Here is an 18446-nt window from a genome sequence, read left to right as displayed (position 1 = left end):
ATGTCAAAAAGATAATGATGTGCAGGACAAACACAGCATTATGGGGAGGGGATTCCACAGTCAGGGTGCCACCACAGAGAAGTACCTACTCCGCCTGACTGGGCCATGTTAGTGTCAGAGTTAAGCTTGTTATGAGTCTTTACAGCTCTCCTTATTTCTGCTTCTAAAATTTCTCTCAGAAACACTTCTTCAGCTCTAAATGGACATGCAGAAAATACAGTTTCTCTCCAGGCTTGCTTTGTTTACTTAAGAAAAGATGTATTGCTCTTGGGGGTGGGGTGGAAAGTAACACATCCCAAACAAAAGTGTCTCCTGTGTGTTACATCTTAGAAATGATGGACTGGTCTGAAGAAGCACTTCAGTAACTCCTGTATGTAAACAGATTTTGCAAATATCATCTATATTGTCAAGCATGATATAATGATACCATGTGATTTATTATTCTATTTAGTCTGTGTGTGAGTATTTTTTTCCCCCGTTCCCTTTTGGTTTGCCTGGCCCCAGACAGCCTGTTTTGTATTGTTTCTTTTATACTTAGCTGTTACATATTTATTCCATGTTGACTTTGTACATTTAATGAGCTTGTTTCCTTTGGAGACAGCGTAATTGGCTGGAGGTATTGAGGAGAAAGTGCTGTGTGGGACTAGGGAGAGAAAGAAACATGACTTCTCCAGGCAGCCAGAGAACAGGCGGTGTGTAGAAAATCAAGCTGGTGCTCTCGATGCTTGACTGACTGGTGGAATCACTTAATGGAAGAGCAGAACTTATATGTACGCCGCTGGGGAATAGCAGGTACAGGGAGAAAGTGGGGAGATGGTACAGAGTTGACAATCAGCTCATTTCTCATTCTTCCATTGCTTTTCAATAGGAATTTTCATTTTTAAGGGCAGAACTAAGGACACAGAGCTCCTACCAAAATTGGAAGTTCTGTGTGAGGTTGGCCTCTACCCCTGCATAGCTCAGAGCATCTGTTCTGCATGCAGAAGGTCTCTGGTTCAATCCCCAGCATCCCCCGGCAGAGCTGGGGAAATGCTCCTATCTGAAACCCTGGGGATCCACTGGCAGTCAGTACAGCCAATACAGAACTAGATGGACTAATGGTCTTACTTGGTATCAGGCAGATTCTCCCATCATGTCTAGAGTGTGATAAATCTTGTGCTTGGTTATCATTGTGATGTATGCTTTCCCAGGCTTGTCAGTGAAAGCCACAATTGGAGGACCTAAACAGAAGGCATAATAAATCATACCCTCCGACATGCCACAGAGGAAAATTGGGATGCACGCCTTTCAGGGCTCTTGCAGGAGCATAGTCCCCCCCGCCACAGGCATCTTTGGGGACCATGCTCTTGCAGGAGCCAAAACAGGACATCCCAGGATCCAACCAGAAGCCGAGATGGCATCTGTAAATCTGGGATATCCTGCGCAAAGCAGGACAGCTGAGTGGTATACTAAATGACTTGGGACCAAAGTATTTAAAGAAACACTAGTTTTCCCAGATCCTTAAATCAGGGGTTGAGTCCCTTCTCATTGTCCCACTACTGGGAAAATACATTGGGTGGCAAAGCCTTCTCAGTGGTGTCCTGGTTGTGGAATTCCCTCTCCCTGCACATATGTCTACTGCTGACATTTTTGGTGCAAAAACCTACTTGTTTGCCTCTTCATTTATGGGATGTTAGCTGCCATTGCAATTGGGAGCTGAAAAATTGTTGTTTTTTACCATGTTGTCACCCACCTTGGAATCATTTGATGATGGACTGGCTATATATATATATTTAATAACAAATAAGTACTGGAAGCTACATCCAAGGACCTATGACAGTAGTAGTGTTTCTTAATATTGCCCCAAACCATGGTTTGAAGGCACAAAGTGCAGCTACCTTGCTGAAGCAGAAGCAGATTTAGATCTGGTCAGTGCCTGGATGGGAGACCTCTTCTGTGGAATCCCTACATGCATAATCTTGAGTTCCATCATGGAAAAAAGGTGGGGTGTAAATTAGGCAAATAAATAAATATGCTTCTGTATTGCAGGGAGCTTCTGACAGGGGTATCTATTCATCTTTTTATACACTGAAAATGGTGCTGGAGAATATCTACCCTCACTCAGCCTGATCAGCTTTCAGAGTGTATAATTTTTACCTCTTCTTGGAGCACTAGAAGTGAAATTTCAGCATTTGCTTTCCTTTTTCTTCTCCCCCAACCAGGTCAAATATGGAAATTATGCCTTTGTGTGGGATGCAGCAGTTTTGGAATATGTTGCTCTGAATGATCCAGATTGTTCCTTCTACACTATTGGAAACACTATTGCGGATCGAGGCTATGGAATTGCGCTTCAACATGGGAGCCCTTACAGAGATGTATTCTCACAAAGGTAAATTGTGTGGGTGGGTGGAATCTGTGATACGCCCATCTTCTTCTTTTTACTGGGAGAAGAGACACGAGGTTAGGCATGAAAGTGTGTGTTGTCATGTGTGGCTTTATTTCAGGAGTTTCTGTAAAAAGTGAGGGGAGGGGAGACAGAAGCAGTGCAGTTACATTAGAACTGGGGCTGCATTGCAGAGGTCAATAACCCTGAAGCTGGCTGATATTACACATCTGGGAAGCAGATCATGACAGCTGCATATAGTCATATTGAGAGACAGGGTTCCTTTTCCTTTTTTGTAGAATGAAATAATTTGTTTTAAGTCATTCTGGGCCAGACTTAGTAGTTGATGTTACACCAGTATGCTCACTAATACAGCAAATGCTTTAGAGCTGATGTGGATCATATTCTGTCCTACCAGTTTTTTCCAAAAAAAATGTAATAACCTACCTGGGTGTTTGAAGAAAACAAAAGAAGTAGCTCGGCTAAATAACACCCACTTTGGAATAACGTGGAGGGACCAACAAATTACCGTATTTTTCGCCCTATAGGACGCACTTTTTCCCCTCCAAAAATGAAGGGGAAATGTGTGTGCGTCCTATGGGGCGAATGCAGGCTTTCGCTGAAGCCTGGAGAGCGAGAGGGGTCGGTGTGCACCGACCCCTCTCGCCCTCCAGGCTTCAGGAGAGCCGCAGCGCCAGCCCCACAAGGTCGGGGGACAGCGGGGAGGCAGAACGCCGCCATCCCGCTGTCTCCCGATGTGGTTTGGAGGCTGACGGCGGGGAGACGTGTGCTTCTCCCCGCCTCCAGCCCTGCAAGCTCCTGGGACAGTGGGGAGGCGCAGCGCATCTTCCCGCTGTCCCCGGACCTGGTCTGCAGGCGGGCGGCGGGGGGAAGAGCGCTTCTCCCCGCTGCCTGCCCCGCAAGCTCCTGGGACAGCTGGGAGGCGCAGCGCGTCTTCCCGCTGTCCCTGGACCTGGTCTGCAGGCGGGCGGTGGGGAGAAGAGTGCTTCTCCCCGCTGCCTGCCACGCAAGCTCTGGGGAGAGCTGGGAGGCGCAGCGTGTCTTCCCGCTGTCCCCGGACCTGTTCTGCAGGCGGGCGGCGGGGAGAAGAGCGCTTCTCCCCGCTGCCTGCCCCGCAAGCTCCGGGGACAGCTGGGAGGCGCAGCGCGTCTTCCCGCTGTCCCCGGACCTGGTCTGCAGGTGGGCGGTGGGGAGAAGAGCGCTTCTCCCCGCTGCCTGCCCCGCAAGCTCCGGGGACAGCTGGGCGGCACAGTGCGTCTCCCCGCTGCCAGCCCCACAAGCGCCTTGGGGGAAAATAAATTTTTTTTTCTTTATTTCCCCCCAAAAAAACTTGGTGCGTCCTATGGGCCGGTGCGTCCTATGGGGCGAAAATTACGGTAAGTAAATGGTGGAGAGTGGGCCACACAAGACTGACTTCAAATTCCAGATATGACTTCCCTAGAGAAAGTAAAGGGTTTTTTTCGGGGGGGCTGGCAGCAGGGAGTCTTCTGATGATCTCTACAACAACACAGTCAGTGTAGGGCATACAACTGCAAATGAAGATTCACATGAATATTGGTAACAGGACTTCCTTCCGTAGAGAGGTTGTATTTCACTTTGAGAACCCATTGGAGAAAGCATAGAACCAAGGGGCATAAATGCAATACTGAACTCACTGTTGATCAGTTCTAGTTTTATGGGTCTCTTCAGAAAGAAGACACTTACCATCTTCATTAAGTCCTTGCATTTATAAATTTAGCAAGCCATTTTATGAATTCAGTTCTGCTCTTGTCCATTTTCACACCTTAGCACTAAGCTACAGAATAGATTTGTAGCTGTCGTATCTACTTAGATGTTGCCTACTATTGAGGCTTCTTATAATTTCATTGTAATAACAGGAAAAAAAATGTGGATAAAGTAATACTCCACCTGAAATATACAACGCATTGTTTTCATAGAAATCTGATTATGTTCACTCTATGGTGACAGCTCATCCTGGAAAGCTGACCATTCTGTTAAGTTCCCACAATGGCTTGGCACAACTCTATTGGGTTCTCTAGAGCTCCATGGCGAATTTCTCATGGCAGGCAGCTTCCCAAACCTAGCTGCCATCAGAGAAAGTGGGCGGGCAGGAGTGCCAAAGCAGGCATCAGCACCAGTGGACCCTGGCAGGTGCATGAAGGTATCAGGTGGTGCCTGTGGTCAGGGTTCAGAATTGCCATGCCTGTGCTTTGGTATTAGGTTATATTTTTTAGAGCTTCTGCTTCCTCTTAAGGTATGCATTCTCTGAAGAACTTCCAGATGCATTTCAAAGGCTCTGAGAGGCCCCCTAACTTCACATTGTCCAAGTGAATCTCATTCAAATTTGTGGAGCTACAAATACTATGTTCTGACAGAATCACTGGTCCTATTTTCTCCAGTCATGTTTGGAAATACCTTTATATTTTAATATGGCTCTTTCCATATCCACACAAAACTGTTGCTAAATGTAAGCCCAGTGTGGAGGAATAAATGGGCTATCCCAACCACTGAAGTAAGCTTGAGTAAAGTTCTGACTGAAGAGTTCTGCTATTATAGCCCTGCTTTCTCTTGTCCTTGTCTTGTTGGGTTTTGGGTTTACAACATCCAGCAGAATTATATATTTGCTTTGCTGAGTTTTCTTTTGCACTGCCTTCATAATGGTTGTGCCTCATTATGTCAAAATGAATATGCCTCATTCTGGCTCCAGCCTCTATTTGTATTCACTCTTCTGTGTGCATTCGTCAGAGCTTTGTGCAGCTCTGTCAGACAGCTAGGCAAGAAATAATCAGCACTTCAGCTGTAAGCATCATTCATAGGGTTTGATTTAAATTACGCCTTGCAGAAATGCTTGTGTGCTTGCTCATGAGTCTTTCTGAACAATGGTTATTTTGACTGTGAAGTTTTTAAAGTTTTCATTTAATCCACAGTGGCTCAGTTCACACATCCTGACAAAACATGGTTTGGTGGGATGTCTGAATTGACAAAGCGCAGTTTAAGAAGGGCTTGCAAACCAGAATCAGAAACTGTGGTGTGGAAGTGGAAGTATAGAAGCAGCTCCATGCCATGATTATACATTTTGGAAACTCAAATCATGGTTTGAGTTACAATAAACAATAATATTATGCAAGCCATGGTTTGTCATTGTTTCCGAACTGAGCCATTCATAAAGATGAGCATTGGGTAATGAATGGAAAATAGAAAATTCAGACAACTGCAGACTTTGTGCATACAGAAAGATCTAAGGGGTTGAATGTATTTTCAAAGAAGCTAGATTACTGACTGCCCTAAGAGATTGGTACAATCTTCCTTCTGAGTACAAAAAAAGAGATAAATTCAACATAGAATCACCATTGTCCAGGTTTTGATTATCCATAATTCTTTATTATCTGAATTCGTGTCTGTTTATACCCTGCCCTCAGACATCTGCCTTAGCATATCTCCTGCAAAGCCAGATTAACATTTTTGTAATGTCTTCCTCACTTCAGGCGCCAGTACACCCAATACTAAGCAATCATTTGTCTTGGCATTAAGGCTGTACAGTAAGTCACTATGAGTCACATAGAATATGCCTGCCTATCTGCTGTGCTGAATGGTGTGGATGTCTCTGGGCCCATTCAGTTTAAATTAGGCTGTACTTTATTTGGTTTTGTTAACATTAATTTCTACAAAATTCATTAAAAGCCAGCAAAAGGCATAACTTGCTCTGTAAAGGTAAAGGGACCCCTGACCATTAGGTCCATCATGACCGACTCTGGGGTTGCAGCGCTCATCTCGCTTTACTGGCCGAGGGAGCCGGCGTACAGCTTCCAGGTCATGTGGCCAGCATGACTAAGCCGCTTCTGGCGAACCAGAGCAGCGCACAGAAACGCCGTTTACCTTCCTGCCGGAGCGGTACCTATTTATCTACTTGCACTTTGACATGCTCATGATCTGAGATAATTTTAAGACTTCTCACCTGTTACTAATATTCCCAGGCATAGCTGTCAACTTTTCCCTTTTTTAAAGGGAAATTCCCTTATTCCAAATAGGATTCCTCGCAGAAAAAGGGGAAAGTTGACAGCTATGTTTCCAGGCTGCCCTGTCCCAAGACTCTTGCATATGGAAACAGCCAGTCCTCCTTACCAATCACAGTTCTAATGTTGTTCTGCTACAGAGAAAATAAATGTGATGGGGGCAGGTAGTTGCAAGCAAAGTGACCCTCTTCAGGGGCTTCATGTGTGACCTTCTAAGAAGTTCTAGCTAGAAGGACTCCATTACTATGAAACATTTGTATAATTTTGCCAGGATGATTAACACATTCAGGGCTCTAACCAGGTATACCTTGGGCAGAAATCTCAGTCGTACTGAAGGAAAACCCATTCCCAAAATCTTAAGAGTCAAAAATCACCAATTTGGAGATCACCCAGCCTAACCTCCAATCACATAATGATATTTACGTATGATGGTTCCTACAACAGAGATTGGGGGTCACTTTTCCATCTGAGCAACCTTCAGGATGACATTATGGGGGGCATGTTTAAAGTAATCTGGAGGTTTCCAGTTTGCACCCAGAAGGAATTGTCTTCCAGTGACAAGTTCCACACCTGGATGCACAGATGTTTGGCAGATGCTTAGATTCCCAATTAAAAAATGGTTCTGCACAGGGTCACTGGTAAATGGCACCCACATGTGCAAAACTGTACTTTTTTGGGGTGGGCAAAATACACACAGGAAGAGGCTCATTCCTTTCATGTTCATGGCTCATGTTCTTTGCTTTGTTCTTGTAGGCAAGAGTTGTGCTTTTTACATGGGTGAACTATTCAGAAAAAAGGACGGTATGTTTGTGTGCCTTTTGTTTACTTGGGAACTGGTTAAGTATGAAATATAATGTAGGAAGCAGCTTTTAATCTGGATATTTTGGATTTCCACCCAGTTAGGTTGCCCTAGTGGAATGCCTCATATCTGGATGAACAGATGTTTGCAAGATCTCTAGAGGTGAAAGAGACTGAGGAAGAGAGATTTTTGAATTAACGAGAAAATAATTAGATGATCAGTACTGAAGACTGAGTCATAAGGGGAGAAGGGCCATGGATGCAGAGAGGGCCAATAGGAATGTTGCTGATGAGAAACTAGAGAGCAGTTTTTAGCAAGCAGATGCATCAATGGCAAGTGTTCTTATGAGAGAGGTTTTTCAAAGCTCCCTTGGCACAGTTTTCCATGACTGCTCTCATGTGGGTTTTTCAAATCATCCTTCGTCTTTCTGATGGGAAAGTTGAGTTGCTGCATTCTAAGTACCAACGGAGATAAATTTGTGCTGGGTGGAATTAACAAACGCTCATATGAATATTTCAAAATTCTTAATGTGATAGGGAACCCATTTGAAATCTGATGGCGTTTCATGCGTTCTCTCTCCCTCTCCACCCCTCCGCCAAGATAGGGAGAAGGAGAAGAAAGGCAGTGTTTATGACATAACAGGATTTCATATAGGTAGTCAGCTTCACAGTGTTAAAACCTGTAGGTGGCAATGGCATGGGACTGCAGCATACACTGGAGCGACAAAGGGGTGTTAACTGACTTACACCATGCAAAGAACAGCTTTGTTGACCAGCCCAAAGGCTGAAGTGTAGATGTCTGAGGGAGGTAATGGAGGTCAAAGCAGAGTGAGATCTAGTTGGCTAAGGAAGGTTCTGAGGTCAGTTAGTAGAGCATGAGACTCTTAATCTCAAGGCTGAGGTAGCTGAGGGAAGTGGATAGAACACACAATGGATTTAGGTGCAGGGTCCTCGTTGCAAAGGAAAAAGGGACAAAGAGTTGAAGAAGGGACAAATAAAAGAGAAAACCTGGGCTGGAAGAACACCTTTCAGTGCCTTAGGAATAATGAATGTATACTGTTGACATGAGGTAGGGCTTATGCACTGCAGACTGGTCCATTAGGGCAAATGGAGCACTGCTCCATCAACTTCAGTCTGCCTTCCTTCCACCTAATAATAATAATAATAATAATAATAATAATAATTTATTATTTGTACCCTGCCCATCTGGCTGGGTTTCCCCAGCCATTCTGGGCGGCTTCGAACAAAGATCACACATTAAAAACTTCCCTGAACAGGGCTGCTTTCTGATGTCTTCTAAATGTCAGGTAGTTGTTTATCTCTTTGACATTTGATGGGAGGGCATTCCACAGGGTGGGCGCTACTACCGAGAAGGCCCTCTGCCTGGTTCCCTGTAGCTTTGCTTCTCGCAGTGAGGGAACTGCCAGAAGGCCCTCGGTGCTGGACCTTAGTGTCCGGGCAGAATGATGGGGGTGGAGATGCTCCTTCAGGTATACTAGGCCAATGCCGTTTAGGGCTTTAAAGGTCAGCACCAACACTTGTGCTCGGAAATGTACTGGGAGCCAATGTAGGTCTTTCAGGACCGGTGTTATATGGTCTCGGCGGCCGCCCCCAGTCACCAGTCTAGCTGCCGCATTCTGGATGGTACTGCCTACCAGCTTCTTCCTCTTTAGTTTCAGTGTTGCCTTTGTATATCTCAGGAAGGAATAGGATGGGGGCAAAGCTAGAAATAGTTGGCTTTGCCTGCCATTGGCTCTGTCATCGCCTACTGCTTGTCCCTCTGCTTTTCATCCTGCCAGTCCCAATGAGCATCAGCCACCACTGGACCTATGGTAGGTAACACATCGTAAAGCTTATTGAAAAGAGAGCCCTGGAAGTGAGGGTGGGAAGTGAAAGGGGCTTCTGAGATAGCATGGCAAAAGAAAGGAAGATAGAAATGGCAGCAGGTCTGGAAGAAAATATGGTGAGAGTATTTGAGCAATGGAACCAATGGACAATGGAACCAATAACCTAGCAAGTTTATAATCTTCCCCTTGCATTAGGTCTTCAGTCACCCAATGGGGATTGCCGTTTCTGGAGTTCCTGTATTGAGCAAGGGGTTTGACTAAATGACCTGCAAAGCTAGTGTTCTGTGATGAAAGAAGGGGAAAGCAGAGGAAGCTGAGTGAGGAAGTAAAGGCAGCAGCTACTGCTACTGTCTGACTGAGAAGGCCAAATTAGTAAGGACTATCTTAAGCATTGTAGGTTGAGTGGTTGGAGGGAAGGACCAGCTGCCTTATTAGCGGCTATGGAAAAATAGGAGGTGAAACCAGATTTTGAGAAACACAGGCAAGCCTGGTAAGGATAGAAATTGTTAGTATGTTATGTTTTTTGCATGTATCTCTTGGACGTGGGTGGCGCTGTGGGTTAAACCACAGAGCCTAGGACTTGCCGATCAGCAGGTCGGCGGTTCGAATCCCCGTGATGGGGTGAGCTCCCATTGCTCGGTCCCTGCTCCTGCCAACCTAGCAGTTCGAAAGCACGTCAAAATGCAAGTAGATAAATAGGTACTGCTCTGGCGGGAAGGTAAACGGCGTTTCCGTGCGCTGCTCTGGTTTGCCAGAAGCGGCTTAATCATGCTGGCCACATGACCCGGAAGCTGTACGCCGGCTCCCTCGGCCAATAAAGCGAGATGAGCGCCGCAACCCCAGAGTCGGCCATGACTAGACCTAATGGTCAGGGGTCCCTTTACCTTTACCTTGGTCTGAGCCTTAGAAGCTTTGGCCACTCTTGTCCCAAACTATGGTGGCCTTGATTGTCCTAGCCACACCTCTTTGTGTTAAAGATTCAGTTGGCTACTTGGAAAGCAGTCTGCAAATAAATATTTATGATTTTTCAAGTGCGTATCAGCATTTTGGGGGTTACGAAACAAGCACAATAATATGTATTGACAACACAATGGGAACAATTTACAACTTTGGTTATAGGTTTTAAATCATTTTAACCAGTATCATTTACTTTCTTACCATACTTTATGGAGAGTGAGTTTGCTCTCATGACTTCAGTCCAGGATAAAGAGCTGATGGTATCTCTTTTCCTCTGAGGTGTTGCAGTGTTTTTGGTTTTGAGATTACTTAAGCATCATTAGGCCTTGGTTAAATTGCATTAGAATAATGGAAAGAGATGTGAAACTGGGGATAATAATTAATAAAACAAATCATACCGGGGAAGTACTTTAACTGGATAACTTTTGAGGTGCATTTTGACGAACCGTTGGCACTTCCATTTAAGAAACACCATTAGGCCTAGTACAAATTAGTCTAACTGATAGAGAAAATTAAATGTTTGACTGGGGAGAAGGGAAATGCCAGGAAGACTTTGTGACTCATTGGGAGCCTCTTAAAGAGATCAGAATAATTCACTGAGCAGGCATTTGCCATTAACTCTTTCCCAAAAGGATTTCTTTGCATCTTCTGCCTTTCTGCACAGTTTAGTCAATTACACAGAAGCACATTCTGAGTGCCCAAACGTTATCATTGTTTCACATTACGTCAGGCAGTGCCAACAAAAAGCATCTAGCTGTTTGAGGCAGCCCAGTAAATGCCTCTCAGTGCTATGATATCCTCTACCTCCTCCCTTATTCTTGAGTTTTCCTTGCCATTGCAGTGAAACAATACTGTTAACGCTATGATGCCTCACTCTGAGGAACAATCCTTTGTCCATAGATCTCTTCCCCTGGCTGAGACTTTGAACAAGTTGGGACAAAATGGCTTCAGAGAGTCCCAACTGAGTGGCCCAGGAACCATATTAAAGTACTGGTTACCCATGTCATGGGCTGCATGGCACTGATGTGCATCACCAAATGAGTATGGCCAGCTAACACTTCCATGTGCACACACACTCACCACACATATAAATAAATAAGTAGATACATAAACACTTGTGGGAGGATGGGTGGCTGGGCAGGAGGAGAAACTCCGACTCTGTGTTATTATGGTCAGTGAAAACTCTGGGACCCTTTTTATTGCTCTGTGTGTGCCTACCTATCCCTTTCTGTTATGCATGTCTGCCTACCTGTATATATATGTGTGTGGTGAATATGTATTTGCATGCACGTGTGAATTGTCTGTGCCTACTTTGGCTATGCAAATCACTGTCATGGCCACTCCTTGGGTCTAAAAAGGTTAGCCACCCCCACTTTAGACAGTATTTGCAACATACACACACAAACGTAGCAAAGCAGAGGCTTCCAGAATCTTAGCTCCCCATTACACCCTTGTGATGGAGAGCCTCTCACTCCAATATTCTCTTGGGAGAAGAAATGCTTTGGTTCTGTTTATTGTTAAAACTCAGTGGAAGGAAACTTCCCTTCAACCTCAGTGTTGTAATGTGGAAGGCCTCCACCCAAACCCAATGTTGCGATGGGGCCTGCAGATTTCATATAATTCTGCCCTAGGGCAGAAATTAAAGGAATTGGGAGGCCCTCAAATCTACAGGATCCTAGCACAAAAATCCCTGAGCCAAATTTGTCTGTAATTTTACAGTTGTTATCCATGCAGGAGCGGCTAATATACTTGCTAATTTCATACAATTCTGTCAAGAAATATTGTTATAGCCATTCCAGCCCCACTTGCTCCCCATAATGAATGTGGTTCATTTTTCCACTTAAGATTTGGACTTGGACTGTGAACTGAATTGGACTCCTTCAAATATACTTTGAACCTACTCCTGTTCTTTTTCTAAGAACGTGGAACCTAAACTATCTTGTGTCAGTGGACACCCCTATTTCTTACTATTGGCAAGCTCCATATCGCCTTCTGGTATGGCACCACTGTTAGAAGGACTTAGAAGAGAGAGAAAACATAGAGGTGCATTCCAGACCATCTAACTATGATGTCCTACCAGAGGCAGAAGTGGTGTTTTTCAAAAGCAAAATGAGCTGCCAAAACCCAAAAGAGGGTAGTGTGTCACCAGACACAGCTTTGAGACTGTGTCCATCCTGCAAACCATGGGTTTACCACCACTGGCCTAAAGTTTATATATTATTTGCCACCACAAAAAAGCAGCAGCAGTTGAGAACTCTTCATAACCACCATGCCCTACAAAGACCTTGAGGGAGAGCTAGAAGCAGAATAGGTGGGCAAACTGCTGTCAGGTTTTGAAGGGTCGGAATTGAGGTAGCCTCTGACACGTAGGCACAACTTCAGCTTAATACGTTATAGTTTCTCTTCCATTCTGTTCCCTCACCCCAGGTCCCTAGCAAGTCATATTGCTTAGAATACATTAGAATCCCTTTTCTTTCAAATAATTATAGTGGCATAAAATAAGTTGAATTGTATGGGCAAGTTCTAAGCAAATGTCCCACAGTTCAGTGGGGATCAGCATGCGATGAATATTAAGGTCACTGTTCAGTCCTAAGCCTTTAAAATCAGCAGTGCACTGTGTGAAGTATAAAAAAAATGGCAGGTTTAATCAGGGCTACATCATGCAAAGGCCTCTATTTCCTATAGAGCTGTAGCAATTGTTCATTTCTGTTCATGTCCCATCTACTGTGAGGTCAAGGATAAGGTGACGGAAAAGAATTCTGATCTCATTCACTTCCTTCCACTCTCTATTAACAGGCCAAGGATCTTCTGTTCTGCTTTCTGATCTACACCATAGATGGTCTTAAAGACAGAGAAGAGAAATAAGATAAATTTCATAGATTTCAGAGGTTACTGGCCTTGTAACTGCAAACATAATTGGGAGCTTCCAGTTCTCAGAAGTGTGTGATGTCCAAGTTACTTTAGTTTGGGATATAAATAGAGGGGGGAGTGGGAGAGAGAATGAGACATTCTTCAGATTACTTTTAATTTTATAGTAAAACAAGCAAGTGAAAGTGTGAGTGGATGCACACAATTTAATGGTTTTTCCTACCATTTTGAGATCCTGTTACCTTCAGCTCAACCAGAAATTAATCAACAGAGCTCACATAGAATCATAGAATTGTAGAGTTGGAAGGGACCCTGCGCATCATCTAGTCCAGCCGCCTGCAATGCAGGAATATGCAGCTGTCCCATACAGGGATCGAACCTGCAACCTTAGCATTATCAGCACCATGCTCTAACAGGGCTACTGTTGCTGTTGTCTAAGACAGGGGTACAGATTCTCCTATATAAAAGCCTCCTAAAGGCTGTCTTTCATTGTTTGTATTTCCCTGCCTATCTTTTAAGGACACATTAGTAGCCATTTATTCATTTACCCCAACCATTGATTGACAACCTTTCCCCACCCTTTAGTCTTGAATGAGGTGGTGGTTCCGTGTTTGTGAAGTGCCCTCCCTGGTAAGGTGCATCTGTCTCCCCCATTATTAACTTTCAGGAGGAACTTAAAAACATTACTATTTACCCAGTATTATTGAATAAGCTGACAGAGGGGGGGCTTGCCCAGAGCCAGTGGCGTAGCGTGGGTTGTCAGCACCCGGGGCAAGGCAAGTAATTTGCGCCCCTATCCCGTGGATTTGCGCCCCCTAACCCGTGGATTTGCCCTAACCCCAGATGTTGCGCCCGGTGCGGCCGGCCCCCCCTGCACCCCCCACGCTACGCCACTGCCCAGAGCTACCTGTTGAGTTCACGGCAGAGGCAAGATTAGTGCTGTGCCGGAGGGGGGGGGGGAATCTGCATTCTTTCCACCATTCTCTGGCAATTAATGAGAAAATGAAAGATGCAGTTAAAAACTATCAAAGGGGAGAGATAATTTCAGGGGAATTCAAATAAATGGGGTACAGGATTTTTGTTGCACTTACCTTAGTTTAAAGCCTAACAAGGGATGTTTGAGAGAGTATTTTATTTTATTGTACGTATCATCTCTCGGTGGTTTGCAATCTGCAAGATTTCTTTGACCCCATGATGTCCACATCTGGGTGTTGCTGTTGTTCACCATCATCATCAAGTAATTTTAGAATTGCCTGGAAAGAGGAACAACAAAAAAAAGAAACAGAAGCGTTTTTCCTAAGGGGATTAAAGATTTTGAGAGCAGGGTTCAGCACAGGCAAGATTCAAACTAGGGACTTCTTGATTCATAGCTCAACACACACTGAGCAGAGGATAAGCTCCACTGAACACAGTGCATTAGTTAACATCTATGGGATTCTGCTATCAGTATCTTTGCAGTACGCTACACCAGCTCACTCCAGAAAGCTGCAGCCCTATACATCATCTTGCTCCTATCCTTGTGAGTTAATCTTGCTAAGCTCAGTGGGACTTACTTCTGAGCACTGTATACTGCCTTCTGTATAAAGCAGGCAGGGAATCTGTGGCCCTCCGAACTCCAACACCCATCAGCCTCAGCCAGCATGGCCAATGGTCAGAGCTGTTGAGAGTTGCAGCCCAACAACATTTCTCCCGCCCCCGGCACAAGTATTGTCCAACACGAACACTAAATTTTCAGGCGCTTCAGATGCTAAATTTAGCATGCTTCTCTGAAATGCGTCATATCAACATTTTATTTAACTTTCCACCTGAAATAAACCCATAGATCCCAGTATGGCAACACTCCATGGTAGACATATTGATACTGGATACTGAGAGTGTTCTTTTGTGTTTTTCTTGTTACTTACCCTCTCCAGTTTTTTATTCTCTTTGTATATGAATCACAAGAACTGCTCAAGAATTACTGTGAATCACTGAAACACAAAAGCTTCGAATAACGGGGAGGGGGAAGCTATTTCTGAAGTGGTTGCCTTTCTTTCCTTGGTACTACAGAAAATGTGGCTGTTTAAGGACGAATCTTCTTTTTTAAAAAAATAATAATAATACAGCCAGCATAGTCCATTTGCAGTGATATTGGAGGGACTGAAACGCTATCTGACCTTTCCAAGGGAATAAGTGTGATGGTGTAATTGGACTCTTCATCCCTAACTGTTGTGACCAAAGACGAGAAAGAGAGGGTGAGAGTAAGCTCTCCAATTTGCTGGGGCTTTGTGATAACTTGTTAATAGAAATTTGTGGCCCTCGGAAGTCTAGCACTTATGCACAGCAAATCATAAACAACTGAACAAAAGAGAAGACAAGCAGAGGTAATCTCTGCAGAGTTCTCCAGTTGCTTCTTGCAGATACAAAACATTGGGAGAAATAAGTGCTACAGAACGAGAAATTTAGTCTTTGTCACTTCCAGTAAACTTGGAGAAGAAATGCCAGAAATTAGATGGTATTCCCAGAACTACAGACAGGTCAAATCGATAGACTGCTAACAGCAGCTTAGCTATGCCAGAGGGTTGAAAGGGAACACAAGGATGTCAAGTCCAATCTCCTGCCTAGATGGAAAGGCATCTCTTCACCATGCAATGCCCCACTGCGCCTCCCCAGCCCAGCCAGAAATCAGCTTCCACAGACTGTCACATGTACAGAGTGAGTGCTTGCCAAGCCAATAGCAATTAGCAACAGATTACTCAGGCAAGCCAAGGCAAATACTATGGATGACAAAATGCATACCTGTTTGCAGCTTGACGTGGCATTTCAATGGAGACATGGTTGCAAGGGCAGCCAGCTGCCGCTTGTTGCTGTTGTTTTATAGAAAAAGGAATTGAGACGAATGGCAAAGATCTAGCGTGGCTAAAAAGACACAAGAAGCTGAGTCAGGCCATTGGTTCATCGAGCTCAGTATTGCCACTGAGTGGCAGCAAGTATACAAGGTTTCAGATAGCAGCCTTTCCCAGCCTTTCCTGGAGATTTCAGGGATTGAGCCTGGGGGTGTTTTTTTTTTAGCAGTCAGAGTATTTGCTACACTAGTGAGCTAGCCAAGGTCAGCACAATTACTATTTTTTTTCCTACTAAGGTGAAGGGTCTCCTTTTCCTCACCCCCAATTCCACATGCAAAAGCTAACCAGACTGGTAATTGACTCTTTCTTAAACAGTGATAAGAGCCTTATGCATAGTCAAACCATTGCTCCAGCTTACTTAGTACAGTTTACACAACAGCAGCACTCCAAGGTTTGGGGCTGGGAATGTGCCTGGAAATGCCAGGGATTGAACCTGGGACCTTCTGCTTGCAAGGCAGATGTTCTACCCCTAAGCCACGACTCTTTCCAGTGGTGATAGCCCTTCACTACATCTGGGGGATGCAGGTTAGAGTAGGGGCACAAAAATGCATAGCTTTGTCTCCAGAAGAGGGGAGTAATAGGAGGGCTATCATTGCACAACCAAACCATCTGCCACCTAAGGCAAGCTCTTCGCTCTGCCTAATGGTGTTGCGTTCGCAAAGTAAAGGAAGCATTGAACTCTGATTAATAAGAATACACACAGAGACTTGAACCAGCAAGACTCTGGGAAGGGTGCGTATAATCGTGTCTCTCTGTGCCTGTCCGATGTGCAGCCCCCTGGCCCAGGTAGTTTTTATTCACAAAAGAACTTTTTACAGAGTGATTGTAAGAACCAATCAGATTTCTTCTGAGCATTTCCACAAACCCACGTGGGGACAAGTTAAACTATTAAAACTAATTAAGCACAAATATTTCTGGGGTAAACAAAGAACAGAACTACAAAGAAGAGCATCTGGCAACCCTGGAGGTAATAAACAAGCAATACACATATGATAAGAAGGATGACCAGGAGGACAGCGGATCATTATCACCTTCATGTGAGATCTGTTTCCTGGCCCTAAGATTAACATCCTACATCAAAGAAACTTGCCCACTATTTTTATGGCCCAGGATGCCTGCCTGGCGAAGCAACTGGGCTGCGTACGTGACATGTGAGGAAGAGAGGAATGGAACAGGGATGCAGGGGTGTAGATTGATCAAGACTCATATCAAAATAGTCTAAACCCAGTCAACGCGATCCTTTCATTGCTGACACAGATGGCTTACTCTATATTTGTTATAATTCCTCATAGCAATCCCACCTGATCACTACATCTCTGGATATTTGCCCTCCTACATAATGGTAGGGCTGGCCTTGAAGTGTTTCCTCTATGATTCCAAGTTACCGTGCGCCAGATGCCATGCACCCTGTACTAGACATGTGTGGCTGCTGGTGATTGGTTATTTGGAAGTAAATGTCACCAGAAACATGAGGGGGGGAGGCAATATAAAAGAGTATTTTGGATGATTAGGAAAGAGATTGAAAATAAAACTGCCACTCTAATAAAGCCATTATAGAAATCTATGGTGTGATCACAGTTGGAATACTGTGTACAGTTTTGTTCACCTTACCTTAGAATGGATATTATATAGCCGGAAAAGTTTCAGAAAAGGGCAACCAAAATTATCAAGGCACTGGAACAGCTCCATTATGAGGAAAGGTTACAACATTTAGGGCTTTTTAGTTCAGGAAAATGAGGAGTTGGAACAATGATGGAGGTATATAAGGTCATGCATGGTGTGAAGAAAGGAGAGAAAGAGAAGATCTTTCTCCCTTTCATTTTACTAGAACAATGAAGTCAAATGTTGGAAAATTCAGGCTAGACAAAAGGAAGTACAGTGGTACCTCAGGTTAAGGTCCGTTCTTAACCTGAAACTGTTCTTAACCTGAAGCACCACTTTAGCTAATGGGGCCTCCCGCTGCTGCCGCACTGCCAGAGCACAATTGCTGTTCTCATCCTGAAGCAAAGTTCTTAACCCGAGGTACTGTTTCTGGGTTAGCAGAGTCTGTAACCTGAAGCGTATGTAACCTGAAGCGTATGTAACCCAAGGTACCACTGTACTTCGTCAAACGGCATATTGTTAAACTATGGAATCTGCTTCCATGGGAAGAAGTGATGGCCACCAACTTGGATGGGCTTAACAGGGAGTGAGACAAATTTATGGAGGATAAGCAGTCAACAGCTACTGGTCATGATGGCTGTGCAGTACTTCCAGCTTTGGAGGTAGTGTGCCTTTGAATACCAGAAACAGTGCTGCAGTTGCTCTCAGGTCCTGCTTCCAGGCTACCCATAGACTGGTTGGCCAGTGTGAGAACAGGACACTAGGCAAGATGAGCCTTTGGTCTAGTCCACAGTGAATCTTCTTTTGTGCTTCAGAACTCTTTGCTGCCTAGGGAGTGACCTGTAACCCTGGTGCCTCCATACAGAGTTGGAGGCTCCCAGTTCTAGTCATGGGAGTTCCTGGCAAAGATATGGTTGACTGAATGAGTGATTGGGAGGGTGCAAGAACAGACCACCACCACTATATATGCATTGGTTCCTGATCAGTGGCTATTCTCTCCTATTAGATTCAGGGTCCTCCTCCTGACATCTAAAAGATATAGAAGGTAGGTTCCTGTTATAAGGGAAGAAAGTAGTTCTTCTTTCAGCTTTGT

At 44.5% G+C, this 18446-nt stretch overlaps 1 protein-coding gene across 7 annotated transcripts in view; it reads left to right on the top strand.

Annotated features, from left to right (window-relative positions):
* The window catches only part of GRID2 (glutamate ionotropic receptor delta type subunit 2), an 802847-nt gene that overhangs the window by 693384 nt on the left and 91017 nt on the right, over window positions 1-18446 (top strand). For all 7 annotated transcript variants that reach the window (XR_014538421.1, XR_014538422.1, XR_014538423.1 and 4 more), the window contains exon 14: window positions 2202-2368. Coding sequence is in view for 4 of the 7 variants with exons in the window: in XM_083571111.1 (XP_083427237.1) it covers window positions 2202-2368 (167 nt within the window). In the remaining 3 variants the exon portion in view is untranslated. The remainder of the gene's footprint in view (window positions 1-2201; window positions 2369-18446) is intronic.

Source organism: Podarcis filfolensis (assembly GCF_964270895.1).
Source record: "Podarcis filfolensis genome assembly, chromosome: 9".
NCBI lineage: Eukaryota > Metazoa > Chordata > Lepidosauria > Squamata > Lacertidae > Podarcis > Podarcis filfolensis.
The sequence above is the reverse complement of the archived record's forward strand: the minus strand, read 5'-3'. Positions and strand labels throughout refer to the sequence as shown.